Here is a 27,517-nt window from a genome sequence, read left to right on the forward strand (position 1 = left end):
CTTACATTAAAAGCAAAGAGGGTTTTTGCCCTCTTCTGTAAAGCTTCAATTTTGGAGATGTTTTTCTTCGGACAGCGACAGAACACATGGAACATAATACACGTTATTACTAATATATTACACAAATGGGACATGACCCCACATTTTAACATTGTACAAAAACCTCTGTGTATTTGTGTGGGTGACCCAGTGTGTCCCAAACAAACCCTGGATGATCTATCCACCATTATCAGTGGGTGACCAGCACGTGCCTTACATTATATTTAGATTTACAGGGAAAATGCATATTAATAAATGTTTCTGTAAATCTGCCAATTTAACTAAGTTGGCTAATTTTCACAGTCTGCATGTGTGTGTACCTGTGGAGACTGGGCGTAAGCAGGGGGCAGTGTTTCAGCCTGCTCGTGCAGTGAGTCTATGAGAGAACGATGGCTCTGGATCTCCTCCTCCACCTCCCTTTGTTTCCGTGCCAGCGTCTGAGTGGAGAATTCATCATGGCCGACCTCCTGACTCGACACCTGTCACAACACAAGCACCACCATGTTATTTATGTGCGCTTGTTAGCCAAATGGCTAATTTTCACCTGCAGCCCCTGAGGTCTAACTATACTCCCCTGTTACTGATAATGCTGTTACAGCTGTATTACTTTAGCAGGAGATACTAACATTACAGCTACAGCTATATTACTATAATGCCATTAAACCAAGTACACTGTTAGTAACACAGAAGTTACAGGTATATCACTGTACTCTGTTTCTAACACTGTATTTATTGCTATAATTTTGTAACATGCAACAAACCTCTAACAAACAGTTATAGCTATGGTCAAACGTTGTCAACATAAAGTTGATTTAAAAGGTAAAAGAGAAAGACATTTTGCAGTTCGAATGAAAAATTTTAAAATATATTTAGTATTTTAGTAAAATATAAAGTATTTTATTTTATCCATTTTAAAACAACAAATGAGGACGGAACGTGTTCTTCATTTCAACGCGACACAAGAAACAGCAAGCGGCACAGAGTAGTTCAGGCTTGTCGCGCGCCGCCTCACGTCTGGTGTAAAATCAGCTTTATAGTATGTCACCTGTCTGAGTGTCTCCAGCAACCAGGCCTCCATGTCATTAGCATCTGTCTGGAACTGGTGCAGAGCTACAGACTCCTTTAGACGCTGCTCACGCAACTGAGACGCCTGGAATTAGTGAGTGAGAGAAAGAGAGAAAGAGGAGGAAAAAAAAAAAAAAGTGTTTATAAAATTGTATATAAGTGCTACTTCATTTTAATACTAAGCATTCCGGTTTAATTGAGCTTAGTTTTAATGTGCTACTCGTGTATATCCATCAATCCATCATCATGACTGAATCTTAATTCACCCATCCATTCAAATGACTGTCTATCCATCACTGTGAGTGGCTCTTAATTCACTCATCCATCTATCCAGCCATAAATTTCACTCTGTTAATCCATCTATCCATCAATCTCAAAAAATTGTGTGTTTATTAACACACGCTTTGTTTTATCACTATTTTAACACATCTGCTCTCCGGCCACCAGAACACAAATCTCTGATTCAGAGAGGGCAATTAAAACAAGGCGTTGTCCTTATTTACACACAGCTGTGTTTAAAAAATACCATAATATGTCTATGCATTTAACTTGGGCATAAAATCAGTGCAGTGTATTGCACTGATTTGAAGATGGTGATTAAACTGCATCAATTTTGGAATGTTATAATTATTTCTTACCAATTACAATAATACTCAACACTCGTCTTGGCCAAAAAAACATTCCTAAGTTTTAGAGATAAAAATTCCAACTAAAGCTTCTATTTTTGTATATATTCCACAACTGTGTAAATGGTCCTCCAGTCACATTAATGTTTTTACCCAATTTTTTCCCTCCAATTTAAAAATAACCAATTCATGTCAGCTAACAGACGGACATGTTGGCTAGCATCCTGCTGAGGGACTGCGGAAAGGGCGTGTCAAAGAGAGCGAGAGAGGCCAATTAAGCCCTCTTAGACTCTTGGATATGGATGGATATGGCTTCACTGGGGGAGCTTAGACAGTTGCACCACTCAAGAGCCCTTGTTCAGTCAACTATACCAAAAAAACACAAACCGAATTGTGGTAAAATGTGAGATGTCATTATGCATAAAGTAGTTTCCTACTAGATCCGTAATGGAAATTATTTGCAGTGAGGTCGGAAATGCACACTCCTGTTTTAACATCTCTGATTTTAAAGTGATCCATCAGAAAAAGTGACAATTTAACACGCTGCTGATCCACCCATCAATGCATGTCCCTCATTCCTCACCTCCTCCAGATGGCTCCACTGCGCTCTGATGTCTTTAATTCTCTCTGTCACCTCGGGAGCTCCGAAGTGTCCCTCCTGCACCAGCTGCTCTCCGGAGGCGATGCTGTTGCTGAGGGGGCCATAGCGGGCGGCCATCTCGTCTCTGAAAGCCTCGTGTTTGGAGAGCAGGTGCAAGGCAGAGGTAAGGTCTCGGCCACAGTCTCCGCCGGCCAGGATCTGCTCCTGCTCCCGAATCCACGCTGCTTCTTCGCCCAGCTCCCACAGGAACTGCCACAGGCGGCGAGAGTCCTCGAGCTTCACCCGCCGCTCACCCGCCAAACTGCCCAAGCTCATCATATGCCTGGCCCAGCAACGACACCTTCTCCTCCACCAGAGCCGGCTCACACGGTTTATAGGCTAGACCAGGGGAGAGAGAGAAAGAGAGAGAGGACAGGAGGAAGAGAGAGTGCACAGGACAAGGAAGTAGAAAAGGAGACAGAGAAAAAAGGGAGAGAGATGTTGGAGGGAGAGTTGATAGTCAGTAGCAGCTCACTTTATCATAACTGTTTGAACTGTTTCACCTGAACTTGAACATGAAAAATATATTTCCATAAAGTGAACACAGCTTCCAATTGTCATCACTGAAGTCTAAGTACATGATTATATATATATATATATATCTGAGTGAGAGGGCAGACTCTATCATAGAGACAGTCACACAGGCAACAGGGCTTTAGCCTACATTACTATGGGTGGTTCGAAGGGTCAAATTAGGAAAACGCATTAACGGCATTAAAAAAGCAGCTACTTGCCACTAGCATTTAGATTGATAAACAATTCTTAAACAAACGCTTAAAACCACAGCATCTGCCACTCCAATTTGAAGCTATTAACAAAATATTTTTCACTGACATCGGTTGTTGTTTTTTTGTTTAATGTTGACAATTAGTCAACTACTTTGAATGCGTAGTCAACTAGTAAACATCAGTAGTCGTGCAACCCCTAGTTTACGTAGGTATTTTTTTTCCTGTTATGCAGTGATTTAGGTATGCATGTAAATGAGTGTGATACTCACTCATTTCATCTGAAGTGAAGCGTTTGGCTGCTGCCTGCACTGCTCGCACTCTCTCTGCCTGGGCGGATATGTCTGCCTCCACCAGAGTGTGTTTCTGCAGCAAATCCTCCACGTCATGAAGGTGTTTCCCGCTGTCCTGAGACTGTAGACGACCCTGCATTCACACGCACACATTGTTAAATGAATGACCAATAATAGAGAGGCTAGGTTTCATTACACATGAAGCAAAACAATAAATCACTGTCTTCTAAAAAACCAAAGCAAATAATTAAATTATTCTATTTTAATGTTTTCTCCTAGCTGAATTCTAATTCATTTGCTCTTTTATTATTGTCATTTATTTTTGCACTTCTTACTTATGACTGGGAAACACCCAGAAATCAAGCTATACAAACAACTGATTCTTATAATACCATGAAAACAGATAATAACATGAAAAAGTGTCCAAAACTTATCAGCTGAACTGAACCATGTCACGTACCTTCATGTCCCCCATCCAGTCCATGATGTATCTCATCTCCTGTAGAAGCCTCTGCAGGTCCCTGTGTGCGGTCAGTCTTTCTCTGCGGGCAGCAAGCAGCTCCTTCAGGTACTCCCACAGGCGCAGGACGTTATCCCTCCGTGCAAGGATGCGTCTCACCTCGTGATATCCTTCCGCCTCCAGCTCGCGGGCCACCGCCTCCACAGCAGCCACGCGCTCTCCATAAGCTCCGATGTCTGTTTCTATGGCCTCATGCTTCCGTGTGGCAGCCTCCACCGCCCCCAGATCAAAGCCAAAATTGTCCTGAAGAGGGTGACAAAGAGGGCCAAAGGGTAGCGGCCTGGTTTGTTAAAATGGCCGACAAACAGGGCAAACAGATTGTTGATTTGTGAATAGAAGAGGATGTATGCTACATCATATTGTATATTACATTAGATTAGATTATACAAGATTGTATCCATAGTTTATTAGGCTACACGTTCCATCACTGATTATTAGCCAATTGGTCATATTATCTTTATATAGGGTTACTGTTCTGTAGGTTATATAGTAGCATGTTTAATCACAATGATGTTAAACAAAATGTTAAAATTTCCTTTTATTTAAATTACAAAATATAAAGTGCTCATTAGGATTACTGTTCATTACTATTTGCATAGAAAAATGTGTACATTCAGATAAGAAAACAGGTAAAAAACCCCTCTTTCTCTCACCTGAGACACTAGTCGCTGATTCTCACTCAGCCAGGTCTCTCTCATAGCGGCTTTGCGATCAAAGCGAGCGGCCAGCATCTCCAGCTTCTCCTGACGAATCAGCTCGTTTCTCAGAGCCAGTTCTCGTTCATGCTCCGCCTTCTCCAGCCGCTCCCATGCCTGCTCAGCCAATCACAGCAAAAACACTTAGGTGTCAGTTGCAGGAAAGCCACAGCTATGATCAGTAGAGTAATAGCTCGCTCATATGTTGGGCTTCTAATTATTTATCCATAAAACTGAGTCAGAGTACCTTGTTGATGTCAGAAATGAGTTTGCCCTCTCGAGGCATGTAGACTTTCTGGTTGTTTGCTCTCATTTTGCTCTGGATGGTGAAGAGGAGAACTTCCAAATTACCTTTCTCTGTAAACCTGTTAATACAGACACAGAAGCGTTATTAGAGACATTTTAAAGTGGCAAAAATATTTTAATGGCAAATATATTTATACAATGACAAACTCTGAGGCTATAGGATAATACAGGATGTATCAGTATTAACCTATAGTTGGATAAATACATATGTGTGAATGTGTGCAGAACAAGGGTCTAAAACCAGTTCAAAGAATTATAACAGAAACCAGAAAATAAACTAAATTTTGCTAAAAAAACAAAAAGGTAAATCGAAAACATCCTCAACTGTTCTGGAAAAGAAACGTTACTTTGATAACTCTGTTTATGTTTGCTTTTGGATCAACATCATGCGTAAGCTCACTCAATGTATCATAACACAAGATTCATACAGCATTTTTAGGCTGTAGATTCATTTAGTGATCATTATCTACAATACTGTGCAAAAGCCAGACACCACCTTTTCATTTAATAAATTTTAAGTCAAAATAAGCACAAGTTATTCTGTTAAACCTATATTTAATGGAATATTACACAGAAGTCTCAACAGCTAAATAGATTTTTCCAATATTATATATGTATATATATATATATATATATATATATATATATATATATATATATATATATATATATATATATCTATATAAAACCTTTATTACAGTTTCCATTCTTTTCAGGAAGCTTGGAGAGCAGAACATAATACTGGTTCTGCTTGGAGAGAACAGATTATTTTTATTCCCGTTCTGATCCTGGGTGTGGGGTTTTAAGATATGTAGCTGGTTCTAAATTGTGCTGGAGGAGTTTTTACAGGTGCGTTTGTATATAGACACTAACTTGGGTGGTTTCTCCACGGTGCGGTAGGTGTTGAAGGCCTGAAGTTGGTTCTGGACGGCGCTGAGGGAGTTGGCGAGCTGACGGTCATTCAGTGTAACAATTGTTTGTTCGATCCACTGAAGCAGCTCCGACGCCAAAGTCTCGTACTTCTCAATCAGCTGATCGGCCTCGATTGCATAGTCCAGCACCTACACACCATAAGACCACCACAGCATGCATATTCTGTTTAACTGATGACCACACACAGTCCAACACCTACGTAAAACACCATATTTGACAGTTTAAAAAAACTACAGACAGGGATTAAACTCTGCAGCAGCTGCTCCTCCAGAACTTTACAAATTAGTGAAAATATAAGTGGGGAGCATAAATATCAGAAAAGAAAAAAAATAAAAAATAATTAAAAGTGTGATTTTTACTAATGGAGGTTTACATTACAGTAGCTTTGTTTCCATTTGAACGTGTCAAAAACAAATCAAGACTGATGCACCATGAATATACACACACACCTTGCCAATTCTCTTGCCCTCCACTGCGAGAGCCTTCATCTTGCTGAAGTAGTGGTAGTATGTGGCAACATACGTAATGATGGATTTCTCATCTGGCTGATCCACATTGACATCTAGGGTGAGAGAAAGAGAAAGAGAAAGAGAGAGAGAGAGAGAGAGAGAGAGAGAGCAAGAAAGAAAAATTAAATACACACACATATATTTGAAAAGACAAGAAGTGTCAAATGATCAAAACGATTAAAATAATTCTTTGCTTATGGACAAAATAAGCTTCATTAGTTAGTAAACATCACATTCATGCTTTCAGCAGATGCTCCTATCTATTGTGATTTACTACGGTAGGAGAGTGCAGCATGAGGAGTCAGAGAAAAGTACTTTTTATTGGTAATTTAGCAATCATACAGCATTTACTCCCAGTTCATACAAATAATCATGTATGTACATGGAAAACACTCCAGTCTCCTATCTGTAGGGCGGAGTGTTATCCAATATAACATTAAATACTTTAAATCAGTACCTACTGAGAACTACATATGACTCAAAAACGATTATTAATTTAATTTTTCCCCCAAGATTGATTTTTGCCATAATTTCCTTCGCCACCACTTAAATGCAGCAGAAGACTGTTACTAATACGGCCAATGCAGGAAAAAGGTCACATGAACTGAAACGAATGAATACATTTATTAACAACTAATAATTAAATGATTAATACATCAAAGATTCAACTGGACATGTACAAACATGCTGCTAGTGTGTGTTATGTTTATTATTTTCCACAGGTTTCACAATCACAGCAGAATCATTTGTTTTTTTCTGTCAGTCTTAAACATTGGAAGCTTGACAGAAACTTTCTCTCTCTTTCTCCACATACACAGTTTGTGCACCCAGGCTCAAAGTCAGCTCTAATCCGTAATTAATTACAGTAAGCCAGATTGCACTTGGCCAGGTGGGTCTAGCAGAGAGAGGAGGGAGTGTTTATTCTGTGTGACCACCCTTAATTTTCAGTGAAAATGCACAAGTTATTCATTTTTCAACAGAAAATATCTATTTAACAGAAAATTACACAGAAGCCTTAGCAACTAGATATTAAATTATTTAGCATTTAGTGTGTCCACCTTTATTACAGCTTCCATCCTTTTCAGGAGACTCGCTTTCTGTTTTTCTGCAGGGATATGTTTCCACACAAAGTTCATTCTTAAAAGTTGTTATGATTTTCTGCTCACATTCAATGATGTCAATTAGAGGTGGGTAATATGACTGTATTTTATTGGTATCATATTTCATGGTGATAAAAAATATGCTTTTTTGAGCATACCATGGATACTGTCCATACTGAAAGAACACTGACCAATTGCACATTTCATTACAAAAAGAGCATAAGTAGGCCAGATTAATTGAATTTAATGCAGTACAGCCAGAATTTTTGATGCCAATTTTTATGTCTGTAAGCACTGTCGACAGGATATTTTTTGACATATTGCCCATCCTGAATGTCAATGTCTGGGCTCTGTTTAATTCTCTGAGAACACATTTTCTCCCTCAGTAAGGGCTGGACAGAAACACCTGTAGATTTTTTTCATATCTAAAGCAAGAGTGGAGCTCGATTTTCTCCTCTTTCTCCAGCTTTAAGTGCTGTTTATCTAATAGGAACAGTTTTGGTGGTCTACCAAGTCCTGCAGGAGGTTGTTAAGAGCTCCTTTTTCTCTATAGCTTTTAATAACTTTTTGAACTCCAGTTTTGGAAACTGTATTTCACTTATTTTCTTTTGGCTTTCTCCTTCATTATGCAGGTGGATCTTGTTTCTTGTCTCCTCTGAGATATTCTCTTAAAAAACTAATTACATTTAATAGTTGTTTTGGTTCAATAACAAATAAATGAAGGGTGGTCTTTGCACAGCACTGTTTATATAAATGTAGTATGAGAATGTGTATTTATGTTTGTACGTGTAGTGTGTACCCTCTGGGTCCAGCAGTTTGGTCAGCCCCAGCTCCTTCTCGGCCACATTGAATGCATTCTGCAGGTTATAGTGAGCGTTGGAGCGCTTTAGAGTATCAAACTCAATCAGATCTGGCCTGAGAGAGAGAGAGAAAAAAAAAAAATCAGTGAAAGATGAAAAGAATGTGTGAGAGTGGCACAGGGAGATTATTCACTCTAAACCCAACAGGCCTGTGAAATTTCTCATTTTTATGTCCTGCTCACACATCTCACTGCTCAGATGGGTGTGAAACGTATTTTACAGGCTTCGGTTACTTATTGGTGTTTCCGTAAGTGTAACTCACTCACAAAACCGTCTTAAACAATAATTTATATCTCATAATCAGCTATAATTTTAAGTATGATGCTATCAGGCCTAGCACAAGGTGTGCAGCATGTAATCTACCAAACGGTACTCAGGTAAGTGTCATAACATTTACATATTTGAGATGATTCATTAACCTTATTGTGCCTGCATGATATACAAACCACCTATCACAAATTTTGCACCGAGCATTTTTAAAAATAATCTTATAATTTAAAGTGCACAGGCTTTTTAGGCTCTTCTGTGCTTGTAGCTTCAGTGGACATACGGAAAAGCAGGGCAGTTTGTTGCACTCTGAGGTGAGGTAATGTGAATGCTGGTATAAATGTATGATACATTCAACAAAATCAGCTATAACTGGTTTAAAATGTCCCATATATTAACAATAAGTGCTCTATTTAAAGACCTTAGCTGATGAATTATTTTGTAACTTAGGCTACATTTTAACATTACTGTGATAATACCATCGCTTTGGCCACTGTTATCATGAAATTACTGTACCATGCCATCACTAATAAGCCTATATAATAGCTTTCCAGACCCAGATTACGTCTAGCGAGTAAGGCTCCGTAAGGTACAGCCCTAACGGAGACTCCACTCTGTAGTTTACTTAACAAACAGCAGAGGGTGCCAATCAACCACTAATGCTGCACTGCAGCATCTGGAGCGAATAATATAATTTATTCTTCTTATTTAGGTCAACTTATCCTGTCTTTTTTCTTTTCCTCACCACTGCAGTGTGTGAACAGAGCAGGAAGAACCCAAACAGTGTAAGAAGAGGCAAAGGAGGAGAACAAATTGAAAGTAAATGGCCAGAGACAGACAGATGGATGAGTGTGGCTGAAGGGCAAGGCGGACGGTGGCTCAGGTGGACCATTAAACTAAAGCATTAAACAGGTGGGGAAAAGTCAATAGAGAAGAGGACAGAGAAGTGGCATTATTAACACAGATGGATGTGTTGGGCTGCTGCAGCAACAACAAAACACACTAAAAGCGTGATATACACATTTTTCAAGTCAGATATGTTGAATATCGTCACTGTTTGAAGAAAACACTGGATTTCCAAAACAGTAATTTCACTGGAAAAAATATATATAATAGTTTATTTTAATAGTTTGAATAAAAAGTTAATGTTATAATCTTATTCCATGTGATTTTGGCCCATGTTTTTCAGTGAATTCACAAGAACTTTTCACACCGTATTTCCCTGTGACATAAAAAATCAGCTCTGTTTAAATGTAAAAACATCAGCACTAATATTTTGTTGTTAGATTATAACTTAAAATGTGCTTTCCTGGGGTTTCTTTCTTTATATTTTTTAAATATGACAACCCATTTAAAAGTACAACTATCATTGAGTTTATACTGCGGTGTATGATTAAAACCACTAATCGTCACATTCCTACTTATGACATTTCATGGGTTATAAAACATATCAATAAAAATGAGAAGCAGAAGCTCATGGCTGAACTAAAGCTCAGTCAACCAGGACTGAGGTTAATGGTTTTTGAGGCACATCTGACTGATTTGCCATTGGTGTCTAGGTGTTTTACCGCTGACAGGTCTCAGCTGCTGACTGGAATTCCTCTAGGCCTAACTATGTGTGCCTACATGTTAAAAAATGGAGAGGTGCGTGTGTGTGTGTGTGTGTGTGTGTGTGTGTGTGTGTGTGTGTTACTCTCAGTGCGTCTGAGTGCCTCAGGGATTTTTTTAGGCGTCCTTAATGTTTGCACACTACATGCACACTCGATGATGACCTGTCACTACCGTCACCGTGTGCATGTTCCTGCATTTTTCCCATTCCAAGAACCAAATGTCCTCCTAAGGATAAGAAAACATAATCTGCACAAGTGACGACGTCTGCTAATCAGTACTTTTCACGCTTAAATATACACAGATGAGCCAAAACAGCATGATCACTCACTGATGAACCGAAAAACATTTATTATTAAGTAGCAACGCCGCACGTGAAGGTCAGGGATATATTAGATAGAAAATGAACAGTCGATTGTTGGATGTGGGATAAATGACCAGGCGTGAAGACCAGAGTGACTTTATCTGGGGCTGAATCGTTATGGTCAGACGACTGGGTTGGAGCATCTTCGAAACAGCGAGGCTTGTGGTGCTCCCGGTCAGCAGAGGTGAATTCCTACTGACAGTGGTCCAAAGAGGGGCAAACCACGAACCAGCAACAGGGTGTTGGTTGCCCAAGGTTCATCAATGCGCGAGGGGAATAGAGGCAACTTCATCTGGTCTGAACCATCAGAAAGGCTACTGTGGCACAAACCACAGAAATTTTTAACGAAGGAGAAATGTGTGAAAACAGTGCATCGCACCCTGCTGTGTCTGAGGCTGAAAGGAAAACAGGCCTACAATGGGCATGTCAGCATTAGGACTGGACTTTGACATGTCACCTACCTAACATTATTCCTCAATGGCAGTGGCTTCTTTCAGCAGTATAATGCGTCCTGCCACACTGCACTCACTGCACAGGAATGGTTTGAGGAACATGACCAAGAGTTACCATGGCCTCCAAATTCCCCAGATCTCAATAGACTGAGCATCTGTGGGACAGGGACTTGAAGGAAACCTTCAGAGGTCTTGTAGAGTACGTGCCTCAGTGGGTTGCAGCTGTTTTTCATCGGTGTAGAAATTCGAAGTTCATCATTTTCACACATTTTAATTTCTAGTGAAAAATGCTTTTATTTATAATTCTCTTAAGAATGAAGGCATTATGTTAGTATAGACAGCATTTGAAGATCTGTCTCAAATATTACTAGATAAAAATTGAAGTTACATCAAATTCTTCAGTTATAAAATAATTTTACGTTAAACGACATGAAGGTGAAAAGTAAGTGATTTCATTTAAGCCTTTAGGGGAGTGAAATTCAAAAGCTGGTAAATTTAGCATTTATTCAAGATTAATAATTTGTTGTTTTCTGCATCCTTCTGTCACAGTGACATAATGTTAAATAGTCAGGTTGGTTGAAGAAAAGTAAGCATTTTCTGTGGCCCTTAGTCTCATTTTAGCATTCAAAAGATCATCAGCATTTATAAATGTTTATGTGAATGTATGTCAGTTGACAAAAGGAAGGATGGCAATTTTGCATGAAATATTCCACCCAGTCATATTCTATTTAATATGCCTCTTAAATGGCACATTACTTGAATGCAGTAACAACAGTCCCCACAAAGATGGTAATACAAACGTCTGGAAGGCTTACCTGTGTTTGTGAACAATGGCGTTGAACGCCAGGCCGTCTCTCCAGCTGGTGGTGAAATTATGTACGTTGACGTTCGGGTACCTGCAGAAATGACAGCTCGTTAGTGTTCGTGTGTGCAAACAGTGCACGTTTGAGTCGTGCTGAAAGATGGTAGTGTTGACTAAACGTATCTGCTCAAATCACAGAACACCACTTAGTTTAAACTCTCAGTGTCAGGTTATGATTTCCCCTCTTCCTCTGGATCCCTCCTTTACCAGTCGAACTCGTCATTTCTCTGGATCTTTTCTTTCTCTCATCGCCTTCTCCACCAGAAATTCCACCACCGCTCCATTTCTCCTGTATCTCACCCTTTTCTTCCTTTCTTTTCCAAATTCCTTCCCCCTTTTTCGTTTCTGCGTTCCAGCATCCTTTCTTTCCTCCCATCCTCTCTCCCTCCCTCCACCCTTCACTTTCTTAACATTTCTTTCCTTCAATCCTTATCACTCCACTCACCCTTTATCTACCTGCATCCATCTTCTTCCCCTCTCTCTCCCCCTCATGCTCTCACTCTTTCTCATCTTTCTATTACTCTTTCACTCTCTCCTTCTTTTACCTACCCAGCAGTCTTCATCTGGCACCACAGCAGTAGAGCATCTTTGGCTGACTTCTTCTCCTTGTTGTCCTCTGTCTCCACACTGATGTCCTGGATCTACAAACACAAATGCATGTTACAGTTTACATTCGTGTAAAGAGGAAATTAATAAAGCCTAGATCCTCTACATCTGCTTTCACAGTATAAGTGAAGTCTTGTTGATCTACCTCTGCTTTTACACTATGAATAAAGCCTCGTCCATCTACATCTGCTCTTGCACTGTGAATAAAGCCTGGTTCATCTACAGCTGCTTTTACAACTCTTTGAGATCGGTAAAGGTTATAGATCATTCACATAGTGCAATAGTTCCGCATCGATTAAAGATGCTTCCTGGAATGATATGTTCGAGCCAAGAACCACTCAGGAAACTAATTTTAAGAGTCTAAAGGTAAATCAGATTGTGCATGCTAATTTCACTCAGATGGGCAGAGATCTTTCCATTAGCATATCAACCACACACAGGTGAAGAATGGTATTCAGTAACAAAGGTGTCTTACACTGCTTGAAGACCTCTAAATAGGGTAGAATCCATTTTGCGATTGTTTTAAACAACATGCGATGAATGTTGGGCTGCATATTCTACTTCGAGCACTCACTGTTAATCTTCTCATGACATAAAAAATAAGCTTTAATATTTTCCTTTTTTAATCAAATGAACTTTGTTTTGTATTTTAGTTTTTTCCACTGTATCATTTGGTATTGAGTCGTCATATTACACTAGTATAGTATAGTATCGAAATGAAATATCTAGTATCATGACAACCCTAACACCTGTACAGCACTGAGAATAAGTCTAGTTTTCTACTCATATTTACAATGAAGTGTAGTCCATCTACAGGTGTCACTAAATGTCTGAGAGGATGCTTTAAATATCTACCATTAACAGGAAGGTTTTTAGTAAACTGCTAATGAAATAAAAATCATTTCATAAAGCCAGATATAGCTAGGTCAGTGCAAATAGCTACACGAGACTAGGTTATTATATTCAGGGCTGTCAGATGTAGAGCAAACTCCAAGAGACCAAGCAACAAGGGATTTCTTACAATAATGGATACATGACCAGAATATGCAGGCACTTGCACACACCCACACCATGCCTGAACTGACAAGACCTAAATAGATAACTAACAATATACCAATAAGAAAGAAACCATAATCACGAGAAGATTACGCCAGTCTGACAAACTCTTCACCACTCACACATCCGATGATTGCAATCTATAATCATGTCCCTTCTGCTCCAAAAAAGCAGACAAAACAAACAATCAGTGTATTAACTGGCTAATAGGAACCATTCTGAGCCGAGCGTAATCAGGCCGGCCAGCTGGGCTTCAATAATTAGCTTCAGTTTCTTCAGAGGGAATATAAAAAGAAAAGAAAACTAGCCCCTTGAGAGGTCACTGAAACCATTTACAGCCAGATTATAATTATAAGCTTTACAACAGAAAGCTAAATGGGAGATGACACTAACAGAAAACACCTTTATGGAGAACACTGCGTCGTGCTCATTACAAGTTTAAGCAGATTTTCTCAATCGAGGTCTCTGAAAACGACCCCATAAAACGTAACGCACCTTGAAAATACTGTCCTAACACTTCAGTGCTAGCACTGAGCAAGTCTTAATCTAGAAATTAATATTGTAACTTAGTGGTGTAACAATTAATTTATGTTTCCTGATGCATCATTCATAATTCCTCCCAAAACAACTGCACTGGTCGTAAAAGGAACCTACTGAATCATGTTTTTTGATCAAAAATTGGTGCTACAAACTGTGAAACCATTTGTGATTTATTAGCTAAACGAACTTGGTGTGATATTTACAAATACATGTGAGATTCTCCTCAGGCTCCGCTATCATTACATGTAGCAATCACAAAGTATACATACAAATCCTCACAAGCTGAGAAGGTGGAACCAAGCATTTGATGGCGATTACTTCTCAAATGACTCAGAAACCCGACCAGTCCAGTCCTTATATAAACAGATAAACACGAGAGGTCTGTTGCTAAGGCCCCGCCCCTCCGTACCTGGAAGCGCAGGATGATGGTCCAGATGAGTCCGAGTGTGAGACGGTGGTTGCCGTCGACGATGTCATGAGAGCCCATGTTCTCCAGGTGGACTTTCTGCTCCTTGAGGAACTGCAGAGCCTTGTCCACATTCTCCAGACAGTGGATTCGCATACGGCCCTTTGTGGGCTTCGGCTGCATGGAGCCGGAGAACAGAGAGAGAAAGAGAGAGAGAGAGAGAGAGAGAGAGAGAGATCGAGAGAGAGAGAGAGAGGAGGGAGAGATCAAAGTTTAAGATGAAGATCAGTGGATGGATAGAGAGAATGAACCAATAAATCAATGAACTAATTTATGGATGAAGGGAAAAAAATAAGTATTGATAATAAATGAATGAATAAATGAATCTATGATGGAAGAACAAAGGAGCAATTAAACTTAGTGTAAATCTTCACAATGATTCAATACAAATACAAATTTGCATGAATAGATTTACTAAAATTCAGTTAGATTCACTGTTAATGTAGATTATCCACAAAAGAATCAAAACACCAAGATTTCTTCTTTTTTCCTGTACTTTACTGAACATAACTGACTATAATCAATCATTATTATGACTCTTTATTTATCGTTTATAATCAAAATAACAATCCAAAACTGATGAAGTTGATTATACCCCTAATAAAAGTGATATTATTTACGACAAAGAATAAACATGAGGTGACTAATGAACAAATAAAATAAGAGCAGACGTGGGTGGGGGAGTGAAGGCTGAACAAAAGAACTAATGGATGAATGAAGCAGCACTAACCAGTTGTTCTCCGGAGAGCACCTCCAGCAGTCTGATGAGCATGCGTCCATCGCGCAGGTCAGTGTACAGATCTCCGATCCTGCAGGTGACGCGGCCAAGGTGAGAGTTCACCCATTTAGTGAAGGTCTTCTTCTGCACCGCCTCTCTCTCATCTACAACAACAACGTGAGCAGAATGTTAGAACATTTAGAACCCGCACTAGAACCAGCACTTCCACAGCTTCTTTCCTTATTTATATAAATTCCTATTACATGTATATACAGAAATCAGCACCATCACAGACACATTTGCTTAGACATATATAAACACAGTCGAACAAACACAAACCACTGTTTTGTCAACATAAGAAATATATTTATAGAACACTGTGAAAACAACAGATCACACAAAATCCAGCTCTCCGCACACACTTTCCACACACACACACACTTTCCACACACACACACACACACACACACTTTCCACACACACACACACACACAGAAGGACGAAGAGGATTATCAAATGCAATCCATCATCACAATAAAGAAGTCAATAGTTTTTTAACCTCTATTAGCTCTTAGAACCTTATTCTAAAGTTATTGCTGTTGTTTCGCTAGACGTTAAATTTACATTAAGCATTTAAATGCAGTTATATTATTACATAATTAAATATACCACATAATCACAATTATTTACACTTACATTCATATGTAAGAGTTTGGGCAACCCTGGTCAGATTACACGTTCTGTTGATTTTCTAAGTTTAAATAAGCCCACAGATCCTCTACAATGAACAAACTTAAATATAACCTTTTGTGACAGAATGTCTATTTATTTGCTCAGTTCAACACACTGAAAGAAAGAATGAAAAATAAAATGGCAATAAATGTGCCATGACTTTTCTATTTGTCAAATTTTGCATCCACCTGCCAAAATGTTAAATTCAGCACAGTAATAGTGTATTAAAATGTGTTCTCTGTAGAGGGTGTGTTAACTGATTTTTCACTTCGAAAATCAGCAAAGCATGTTCACTTGACCAAGGGTGTCCAAACTTTTGCATACGACTGAATATTAAATTTTCATTTTGTTTTGACAGGTTTAAGTATACATTTAGAATGCGTTTCCACCTGTTTCACCAGCCAAAAATGGCAAAAAAGTCTCAAAAGAAATATAAAAACGTAAATTTCTGCAATGTTCACACAACTAAAACTTCAATTCAAATCACGATGAAAAAGCTTTTTTACTTACAAACGCGAAAGAACTCAAAGTTTAGAATCGGCACTTTTCACAGAATTTCTCGTTTCCTAATTTATATTAACTCACATAACGCTTTTGACAGTGCCAGTGATAACTGCACCTTCAAAGGGTTAAGGAGCCATTTGATTGACAGCTCTCTTCACTAGTCAGAGTTGTGAGTTAGAAGATGAACGAGACCTAAAAACAGAAACAGGTAGACATACATATGTCCAACAGATGGGTACAGCATGGCAGTCGTGTGGAGACAGTGTGTCGGTCTGAGCATATGGGGCTGGCCGTTTGTTATGTGAATACGCCACAGCATTCTGGTAACGCTGCGTGTTTGGACATATGGGACTGATCAGCACCAGCCCTATGCAGTAATAGCCTTGAGTGGACGTCGTACGTTAGTTGGAGCATATGGACTGGTCAGTAATAGGCTCAACCAGCGGGCGACAGATACTGAACGTCATGTGATCCGTTTGACCTTTAAAGTCAAAGAATGCCAACCTGTGCACATACGATTACAAACACACTGTAGGCCTCCAGAGAAAATGAAACAATGGGGGAAAAGTTAAAGCAGCAGATTTTGTAGCCTGCAGTGTTTGTGGGTAGTAAAGAGGCTAATTGCGTGACATTGGCAAACGAAGCATGTAGCATAATTAGTGATACGACACTCACTTTCAATACAACAACAGTCATGCACTCTGTGACTTGAAGCAGGAAAAAGCGTAAGAATACGTCTGGACGCACTTTACCTCCCTGCTTATTCCCAACACATCCACACAAAACAAGAAAAAAAGGCCAGAGGCATTAAAGCGCTGACATTATAGCCATCTGCCTGGATACTGCCAAACACACACAAAAACAAAAGCTGACCTCACTGCAGGGGAGCCTACACTACTGCTGACTTTGTTGTTCCGTGTGAAATAAATGTTACATTACAGACACAGAGAAGATCCAAAAACTAGAACATCAAATCCTTTATGACTGCCCCAAGTAGAAAGAATATCATATGAACAAGAGAGTAGAATATGTGCACTGCAACTAATTATGATAACCAAGGATCCATGAGAGTTCATGAACAGAGATCCAGTTAAACAGAGACAGAAACTTTCTTTCTGCTGAAATTAAGGTAGATCTGTAGCTTACTTTTTTAGCTGACAGGCAAAGGAATATATACCATGCAGAGGAACAAGACATGTTCCTCAAGACATGACACTTTCATAACTGAACGGAAAAAACAGTTTATTATGGTAGGTTTAATATAATTAATAATAATAATAATAATAATAATAATACTAAGCTATTGTTGTTGTGTGTTAATTTTCAAAATTAATACTACTACAAACCTTGCAAACCATGCTAAATCATGTGTGGGGATGGTGAAACTGTTGGTAATTGAAACGGATTTCCAGAAAAATTTATTATCAAAATTACTGAACACTCCTGAGAAACTGTAGCAGCCTTAGTCAACGTGGTGATATGCGCATATGAACTGTAGAAAGAAATGAAAGTGTGTGTTTGTGTGTGTAGAATGACAGTAATCCTGATGGGCTCTGTGGTTAGACTGGACAGATTAGGGGGCCACTTACTACACTTAAAGAGGGAAGACCCCCTTCTGTGCATGTGCTTGTGCGCAAACACAAACACATTACTCACACCATCGCGGCCTTCTGAGGCTTTTGTTGCAGTCGAGAGGAAAAACATGATGAATAGCTTCAGTTTGGCCCCTGCTTTGTTTTTGGTCCCCAAAATGTACGCATGTGTGTTAAAATGGCGTTAGAACCCTGGTATGTGACAAAAACAAACACCCGTAAACACATAAATTCATACAAAGCATACGCTGGCTCTCTCTAACGAGGTTATGACTCCTGAGGACATCAGACAACGCCCTGATTGAGTTTCCTCACCTTCTTTTATATTCATTATTTTTGCTACCATCTCTATCTCTCCTGTTTGTCTGTCTCTCTCCTCTCTCGTCCTTCTATTCATCATTCTTTCTCTCTCATTCTTCTATCTCTGCAGGCAGCGCCGGGGCAGCTCTATCTCAGTTTATGTAACCTTGAGAACTGAGCAGAAATGCCAGAATGAACGATCTGCTGCATCTGTGCGATTACAGGCATTATAACCACAGTGAAAACAAAGTGAGCTCCAGAAGTATTTGGACAGCATGTCCATTTTTTTGCGTTCTCCAACACTTGGGATTTTAAATGACAGCTTGAGCGCTGCACCTGCACTGATCAAAACATCGCTTCCACAAAGATCAAGGGGTCTTTTTACTTTACAGTTACTCCTTTTTAAAACTAGGGGAGGTTAATCTATTTTGACGTCTCAGCCATTTCAAAGAGTTTCTTTCAGCACCCTTTTTGAAATGTATAAGAAAGTAGTGCACTTGCAAAATGCTCCAACAAAAAACAGCAAACTCTTATACAGATTAGCGTGCTAACACAACTTGGTTAAAGGGGTGGTGTGCCAAGGGCCGATTGCTGGACAGTCGTCTGATAGGTCAGTACATTTTGAACTGCATGATGGAGATCTAATGCAATTCAACTGTAATAACTGTCAAATTCAATTGATACTGGAAACATATTGTTTGATGTCCATCAATTAACCCAATAAAATGTATACCAACCAAAATGAAAGTACATTTTAAGGTGAGGTGATCTTACAGTGTAGTTGATCTTAAAAGTTTACTGGTTTTTGGTTGATATATATTTTAGCATTTTCAACTAACATTTTCAAGATTCAATCAAACCTATTAATGCAAATTTATGTAAAATCAATTCAACAAATATTTTCAAAAATCATTCTGTATATCAGGATTGAATTTACAAATGATGTGAAACTCATTCTGCTAGTACTTTCAAAATTTGTTTAATTTTATCAGTGTTAAATCCACAAATTATGTGAAACTGATTTAACTAACACTTTAAAATTTTGTTCCACATGTCAAACTAAGTCCAAATAATAATGTGAAATTGATTCAACTAATATTTTCAAATATCATTACACACTATCAGTGTTGAATCAACGAATGTGACACTGATTTAGCTACAGTTTCCAAAATTAATTTCATCTCAGTGATAAACACAATTCATATCAGTGATTAACCCAAATACCTGTGAGAAAGGTTTGTCTATTATTCTCAAAAACTGCTCCACAGTATCAGTGCTGAATCAACAAATTACATGCAACTGATTTAAGGCAGCACTAACCCAAGTTTCTGAGAGATCTGAGGCAGACAGGGAGGAAACTACTTTAGGTGTGTGGAATTTAAGCCGGTCAAGTGAGGCCGTTAGCATCTTACGCTGCTGCACAGAGCATTACTGAACCCTTTAATTTACACAGGGATTAGCTCACACAAATACTCGCACACCAAACGAACACGCACAAACAAGTAGGAACACACTACAACTGGGCTGTAGATAACCAGCTAATCGCTTTGATATTTCTGTGGTTTTCATTTGTTCGGTTTTTTTTTTTTCCCCCAAACATCAAAGCTGATCTGCCAGTGTGTTTGCTTTTGCTTATACTTTTGTGTAATAAAACTAAATGTCAGACAAGCGAGAGCATCACTTATCAGCATCTATCCTGGAATTTTATTTTGTTATACTTCCCCAAACATAATTATAGACATAAACACGCAAACCAAACATAGAAGATCAGAGTAAATACACAGAAAAACAACACACAGACACAAAAAAGAGAAATTTTATCTCCACACAGTCTCAGTGAAACCGGTTTGGCCAGTCACCACCCAAGAATGAAAGCAGCATATTTACACACACAACATCCACTCTCTCTCTCTCTGTCTCTACTTCTCCTGTTCCACAGCCACTGTGGCTAAAAAGGCTCGCACCATGTAATTATCCAGAGTTGAAATACACACTGGCTGGAATATTTGGTGATTTTGTGTGGCTCTATGTTTTAAATTAATTTATTTGCGAGGTAAGATACCAGTGTGAAAGTGTTTTGATCTTTCATCTGTCAGTACATAATAAATAAAACACAAACACACTCTTTCCACACGTATTCTCATTTATAAACACTCACATATTTCTATACCTTGTCAGGACTGAGTCATGTGTTCTGTATGTAGTACATTATCAATGTCCAAGAAAATCGACATTTTTAAAATTTTTATTTTTCTATATAATTTGAGCACAGCAGCTACTCTTCACACTGTGTTAATGTGTCTTGATGAATAAGATATTTTTCCATTAACTTACATCAAAAGCAAAGAATGCTTTTGCCTTCTCCCGAAACGTTACCATTTTGGAGATACATACTTTTTGTTTTTGGACATTGACAATATGTAAGTAAGTATATTCACGTAATAATAATAATAATAATAATAACAACAACAACAACCCCTTTGTATCCACTTTCAAACAGTCTCAAAACACTTCATACCTATAGAGTATATAGTGTCATCTTTGGGGCGTAGCTATACACTGATTGGTTCTACGCTTATGTCACTTTGTATCTAACAATCAAGTAAAAAGTTCTGTTCATTTAGGAATTTCGTTTTTAGAAGGGAATGCATGTCTTCATTTGTCGATTTTCTTTTTCTACACCATTTTGATCATGACAGCTGACCTTATTATTATAATATTATATTATTATTATTTTTTATATTCTCCTGTAAATTTCCTGTTTTGGAGACGCTTGTTTTTTTGTATATATATATATATATATATATATATATATATATATATATATATATAAAAAATAAAATTTTATGTTTTATCCAGAAATGTACAAAAACTGAGGGTGAAAAACACGCTGGAGCCTAGTTAGCCCACAAAAATGGACAACAAGTTGTATAAACAGCGATTACCACATTAAAGAATTCCTGCAATGTGGCCTGACAGAACAAACTATCCAACCAACAAAGCGAAATGCAGCAGGTTATCAGAGCAGAGGACAGTCTGAGTGTGTAAGTGTATGTGTTTTATCAGGGGTTTGGGAGGACTGGTTCTCTAGCCTGTGTTTGGAAACGAGGAAGCCTTGAGCATTCCAAAGCAAGATGACAGGCACACACACACACACACACGCACACACACACACACACACACACACACACACACACACGCACACACACACACACACACACACACGCACACACACACGCACACGCCTAACACCCACAAACAAATGTGTCTAAAGTGTAAATGTGACTTTAGTTTTATCACAACTTTAACAAAGAACTTTGAAGTTAATAACTAGAGCAGGAATGACTGAAACAGATGGGTGTTTGACAGTTAAACACCTGCACACACCCTCATCAGGGTGCATGGGCCGTTTCTGTACTGCCTTTGTATTGTTTTACAATGCAAATCCACATCATAGCATGGCTCAGTTAGGAATTGAGATAGAGACACTCCATCACTGGTTCATCTACACACACCCACACACACACACATGTCTGCTATGCAAATATATACACAATCACCTAAGCCAATCCAGCTCAGTTAAAACACAACTAAAACAAACTAATCATCTGATCATCATCCTTATTTGGAAATTCAAATGCTTCAGAAACTTTCCAGCAATGCTCTGGAAGTAGCAATACCAAAACCTATGAGCTAACAAAGGTATGCTTCCATAAGGAAGGAGAAAGTTCAAGGAAAATAAGTGGAAGCTTAAAAAAATGATTAGAAGCCATATAGAAAATGGGACAGCTAACAACTGTGCAAGGCCAGTACTTAAAGCTTTCATCTTTGAGAGAGAGGAGAAAATCAAGCTCCCCTTCCTGCTTCAGATCTATGGGTCTGAAAGGACGTACAGCTGTCAAGAAGCCCTTACTGAGAAAAGCAAAGGGACAAAGCAATCAAAGAAGCCGCTGCTGTTCTCAGAACAATGGACTGACCACCCCAGTCCGGACCTCAACTTGTTTCACAAAGTTGAGATGCTTGCAACTGTTGCAGCTCAGTTTCAAATGAGTTGCAGGATGCTTTACATTATGCAATTTAGTGCAATCTAGTTTCATGCAGGTTTCAAGCAACTAAAGTAAAAGCACTAATGCGTATCAGTGAGCTGGTGGCTTAATATACAGTTCAGATGCTGTGAGGCAGTCAAAGTCACAGGTGTGCATATACTTCTTGAGTATTTTCCAATGGTTTCATCATTGCAGTTAAAGAATTTAATACAGTTATAAACCTGACACCCACAAAACGACAAAAGGTTCATGTACACGTCTTCGCTAAAGATGTCACCAAATGAGCCCAGTCTATTTACCGTACATGGTAAAGTGCGTGTGTGCAGCTGACAGGTGCTGGTCTTTCCAGGTTAATCTGTAATTGAAGGATTAGTGCAAGAGTGAACATCAGCCATCAATGTTTTCCAGTAACATTTACACTGCACACATACACACAAGCACGCGCACACACACACACACACACACACACAAGCACGCACACACACAGGCACAAAAAAATAAAAAAAACACCCCAGCCAACAATTTTAATAACAGTCGAACCTAGATGATTTCAACAAGAGCAAACGTCCTACTCCGACATTTCAATATTACCAATTATATATTTGAATAGCTTACATATTAACTGATATGAACAGTGCCTGCCTGCCCGCTTGGCCTCCACAGCTGTTGCTATAGTAACATTACCTCGAAGGTCAGAACCAGTCCCAGAAAAGAGTATATTTAAGAAGCATTATCTTGTAAAGAGTTTAAATTATCACTGATAAACAAAAGCATAAAACAGTGTCATAATGACCAAAGAGAGAAAGTATTACGTTAAGGCTACAGATAAAGCCTACAGGGAGACATACGAACACTAACAGGACAGTTACACTTTAAAAACTGAAGATGCCTTGTGCTAGGAGAGTGTGAGTTCTATCCCCACACATGCCACAGTCATCCATGGCAGAGAGCATAACTGTGTAGGTAGACTGACCCTTCCATCCCCCTTAATTACTAGCAAAGGCAGGCTGACTTAACAGAACTGGCGGTTGGCATTCTCCTCCAAGTGTGTTGAGCTGTCTAATGAGTTTGAAAAGACATGATGGAGCTTCACATGACTTGGAGGAAGCTCATGCTAGCCTTTGACCTCCAAGCTTGGTAGCATCGTGTAACAGGCAATTCAAAACTAGGGCAGAACGATTTGGACAAAATATCTAATTGTGATTTTCTGACTAATGCTGGAAGCGCGATTTATTTTATTATTTAATTTATTGAAGAATTTGCAAACTGCAATTATATTCTATAAATTGAGGTTTAGGCCTTTTGTTTTTCTGTACAAGACCAGAATATTAATCTTTACTAGCTTGAGGCTTGACCCCTTAATGTAATGGGCCAGACTGCCAGTAAGATGTGGTTGTGATGTCACAAAACATGGAGGTTCGGTTCCCTCTGATTGGTCTACCTTATGTAGACAGTTCTCAAATTCTACGTTATTTGGTTAAATTTTTCCTCTTAAAACTTAGAACATCATTTTTGATGATGTAGGCTATAATGTTTTTAAAAATTGCAGCTCTTGCGATTTGAAAACTGCACTCCCTTAGATTGCAATTTTGATATAAAAACGAAAGTGCAAAAAAAAAGTGCTAAGTGATTCCTTAAAGCAATGGTTCCTCAGGGACCCCCAGATGGCCCAAATCTATAAAGATAAGAGTAAAAATCTGGACTGTCTGGGGGTCCCTGAGAACCAGCCAAAGGACGTTTCAATAGATGGTTCTTCAGAGAACATTTTTTGTGAATGAGATGCATGAGCGTGAAGAACCATTTTAAAGCTTAAAGAACCTCCAGCCTTAAACTGATACAGCACCTGTACATTATGTGAAAGTTCTTTGAAGTTTAAAGCATCTCAAATTTTAAATCCGTACAGAACCATGACATTATGTGAAGGTTCTAAAAACAACCTTTCAAAGGTTTTTTACCCTCGCAAATCACTTACACGGTTCTTTAGGGAAACAAATGTGGTTCTTTGATGGAATCGCGCAAAGAACTCTTTGAGCCACTTTTTTCTTTAAGACTGTAGCACAAGATCCCTACATGTGAAAATATTTGTTATTTATTTAATAATAATATACAAGTAGGTATGTACTCATTTTTTAAATTCTCAGGCTATTTTTTATGGGTAAAAATATAAAAAGTTGTGTGCTTTTGCAGATCTATATCTCAGTACTGTTCAAACCCTTTATTCTTTGTGCATTTTGAAGTAATTCTGAATCAATTTGTGAAACTTTTAAATGTGAGATTTCATGATGCACCGACTGGTTTCCTAAAGAACTGTGAAACAATCAGTTTAAGGTGGGAGATTAACTTCCTTAAAAAAAAGAAAAACAAGAAAACACACAGTTAAAAATTTTGTTGGTAGAGGAAGTGAAAACTGAGGGGATTTCCTGTACAATGAACACACACACACACTTGAAATGTGTTTTGGGGGCCGGCAGATGTTACTCGTGTGTGCGCATGTACTGTACACATTCTAGATTGTGCAGTGAACTACAGGATCCAACATGACAGGTGTTTCCACAAAGAGCGAATGGGGTAACGATACCACCACATGCACACACGTACTATCTATTCTGTGCATTCGCAGACATACAATGCAATAAAACTCCACCCTTCGTTTATATATATAATTTTTTTATATATATATATATTTTATATATATATATATATATTTCATTCTTCTGTTCTTTTCAGGAGACTTGCCTTCAGTTTTTCAAAGTTTTCAAAGTTCAATTTTAGAAGTTGGTTGTATTTTCTGCTTCTCACAATCCAAGTAATCGCAAATATATTCAGTGATGTTGAGGTCTGGACTCTGGGGTGGTCAGTCCATTGCTCTGAGAACACCAGCAGGTCCTTGCTACACATTCTTTCAGACCCATAGCGTTGAGTTGTCTTCACACAGTGGAAGGATAGAGTAGATCTCAAGCAAGAGTGGAGCTTCATTTCTCCTCTGTCTCAAAAATGAAAGCTTTAAGTTCTGTTTATCTGGGGGCAGTTTTGGTGGTCTTCCAGGTCTTGCTCTGTTGTTAGGAGAAAAGTTATTTTTCTGTCATTTTTAATCATTTTTCGAACTCTCATTTCGGAAACTCCTTTTTTAACTTATTTTCTTTTGACTTTTCTTATGCAAATGTATTTTTTTATATGTAATCTTCTCCTGAAAAGTGAATGACTTGTACTTAACAGCTGTGTTGACCAAAAATTAAATAAATAAAGGATGGTCTCTGACTTTTACACAGGAAGGTGTCTTTGTTATCTGTCAAAGAAACACCTGAAGAGGATTACTGCAGTGTGTGTACATGTGTGTGCGCACATTCCTCTGCAAGCTGGTCATGTTGTGACAGGGATGGTCCCCTGAGGTGTGCAGAGAGAGAGAGAGAGAGAGAGAGAAAGAAACAGAAAGAGAGAGAGAGGAAAGGGTGTGTATGTGGTTGCAACTGCGTGGTTGCATGGTGCAGGCATAAAACTTACTCAAGGCACAAACATGCACACGATTTGGCGCCATGAAGTGCACAGTCATACCACCAAGTGTATGTATGTGTATGTATAATCCTGCCAGCATAAACAAAGGTTAAATACAGTAATCCTGCCTTTGTGCTGTGGCCCTTTTATCACTAGAACACTGATGGGCAGATAAGTGTCTGTATGTGTCCATGCGTTTGTACGTCTCTTCTATAATCCACACAAGCATGTAAACACGGTTAAATACTGTAATCCCAGCCTATTGTTCCAGTTCTTTTAATCGCTGATGGGCAGATGTGCATGTTGTGAGTTTAAGTCTCATGATCATCGTCTCAGATGTTTTTGTTTGTAGATGGTCACGAGTGCAAAAGTGCAAGAGGGCTGTACGTGTGAGAGGTTTGCTGCAAGTTGTACATGTGACCAGGTCAAAATGAAAGATTCAGTAAAGCAGATTTCCCACAAATCCCAGCACATGTTGGTCAGCTAGTGGCCTATCTGACCAGGCATGAAAGTGTAACTACTGAAACCACCGTATATCTTCCTTCCTCACGCACAGTTGTACGCAAAGGTCAACACCTCCAATCAAATGACATGCTTTGTTGGCTTTCTAGTGAACACATTTCTCTATAGAGAACACATTTAAATATGACTTTTCTTTTTTAACATATAGGGAAAAAACACATACAACAACTTTTGCCACATTTTATGTTTTATTTTTTCCCCCAATATGTTACATTTAGCAACAGTAACTGCATTAAAAGACGCAGAAGTGTGTTCTCTGTTGAGAATGTGTTAACTTGTTTTTAAATCAACAAAACACAATTTCACCAGTTCCTCCCAAACTTTTGCACACGACTGTACACTTGGCCACTTCAATTCCCTTTGACAGTAAATAACTTCACATTCCTTAACTTTTCAATCAATATTGTGAACAGAAACTTGGTCTTCTGTACTTTGCCACTGCAATAAATGATAAACGTCCGGGTAATAATCTTTAACTAATAATCTTCGAAGTCAACAAACTTCTGATATGCTTCCATCCTTTGCTCTGTGGTTCTGGGTTAAGGGCCACTTGATTACACATGACAACCAGGCATGGAAAGACACACCTGGTGCCAGTGCCAATATATATATATATATATATGGTCTCTGTTGCACAAAAACCTTCATCTTCATTGCACAAAAACCTTCATCTTCATGTCTTTTTTTTTTTTTACATTAACTTCAATTACAAGTTAAGATGATACGTAAATTCATAAATACATAACTGACACACACACACTGCAATAAATCCAGTTAAAAACGATTCATTTTGCTATTATTCTGATGAAACATATAATTTTGTGTTGTTTAAGTACTGAGGATGTGGAAGTGGGCAATATGACCATATTTTATCATTATCGTGACAATGACACTGTGATACACAACATGCTTTTCTGAGAATATCGTATAAGTAGGCCTGTTTGATTGGATTTAGTGCAGTACAGCGTGCAAAATTTTAATAATAATGATCGCCTTATTGGCACATTTTGTCTGTGTCAAAATACTGTGATATATTTGTGTATCATGAAAATATAATATAATATAGTTTTTTTTCTTTA

General features: G+C 38.6%; 1 protein-coding gene across 1 annotated transcript in view; it reads right to left on the minus strand.

Moving 5' to 3' along the window:
* Nucleotides 1-27,517, minus strand: part of LOC118814642 (spectrin beta chain, non-erythrocytic 1) — a 67,001-nt gene that overhangs the window by 22,970 nt on the left and 16,514 nt on the right. Inside the window, 15 exon segments of the mRNA XM_036580343.1 lie at nucleotides 360-518; nucleotides 1,085-1,189; nucleotides 2,314-2,631; nucleotides 2,633-2,709; nucleotides 3,368-3,521; nucleotides 3,849-4,151; nucleotides 4,562-4,720; nucleotides 4,851-4,968; nucleotides 5,783-5,970; nucleotides 6,292-6,404; nucleotides 8,251-8,366; nucleotides 11,818-11,898; nucleotides 12,414-12,505; nucleotides 14,476-14,649; nucleotides 15,263-15,414. Coding sequence (XP_036436236.1) covers nucleotides 360-518; nucleotides 1,085-1,189; nucleotides 2,314-2,631; nucleotides 2,633-2,709; nucleotides 3,368-3,521; nucleotides 3,849-4,151; nucleotides 4,562-4,720; nucleotides 4,851-4,968; nucleotides 5,783-5,970; nucleotides 6,292-6,404; nucleotides 8,251-8,366; nucleotides 11,818-11,898; nucleotides 12,414-12,505; nucleotides 14,476-14,649; nucleotides 15,263-15,414 — 2,309 coding nt within the window.

This window comes from Colossoma macropomum, unplaced genomic scaffold (genome assembly GCF_904425465.1).
Source record: "Colossoma macropomum unplaced genomic scaffold, Colossoma_macropomum, whole genome shotgun sequence".
Classification (NCBI taxonomy): Eukaryota; Metazoa; Chordata; class Actinopteri; order Characiformes; family Serrasalmidae; genus Colossoma; species Colossoma macropomum.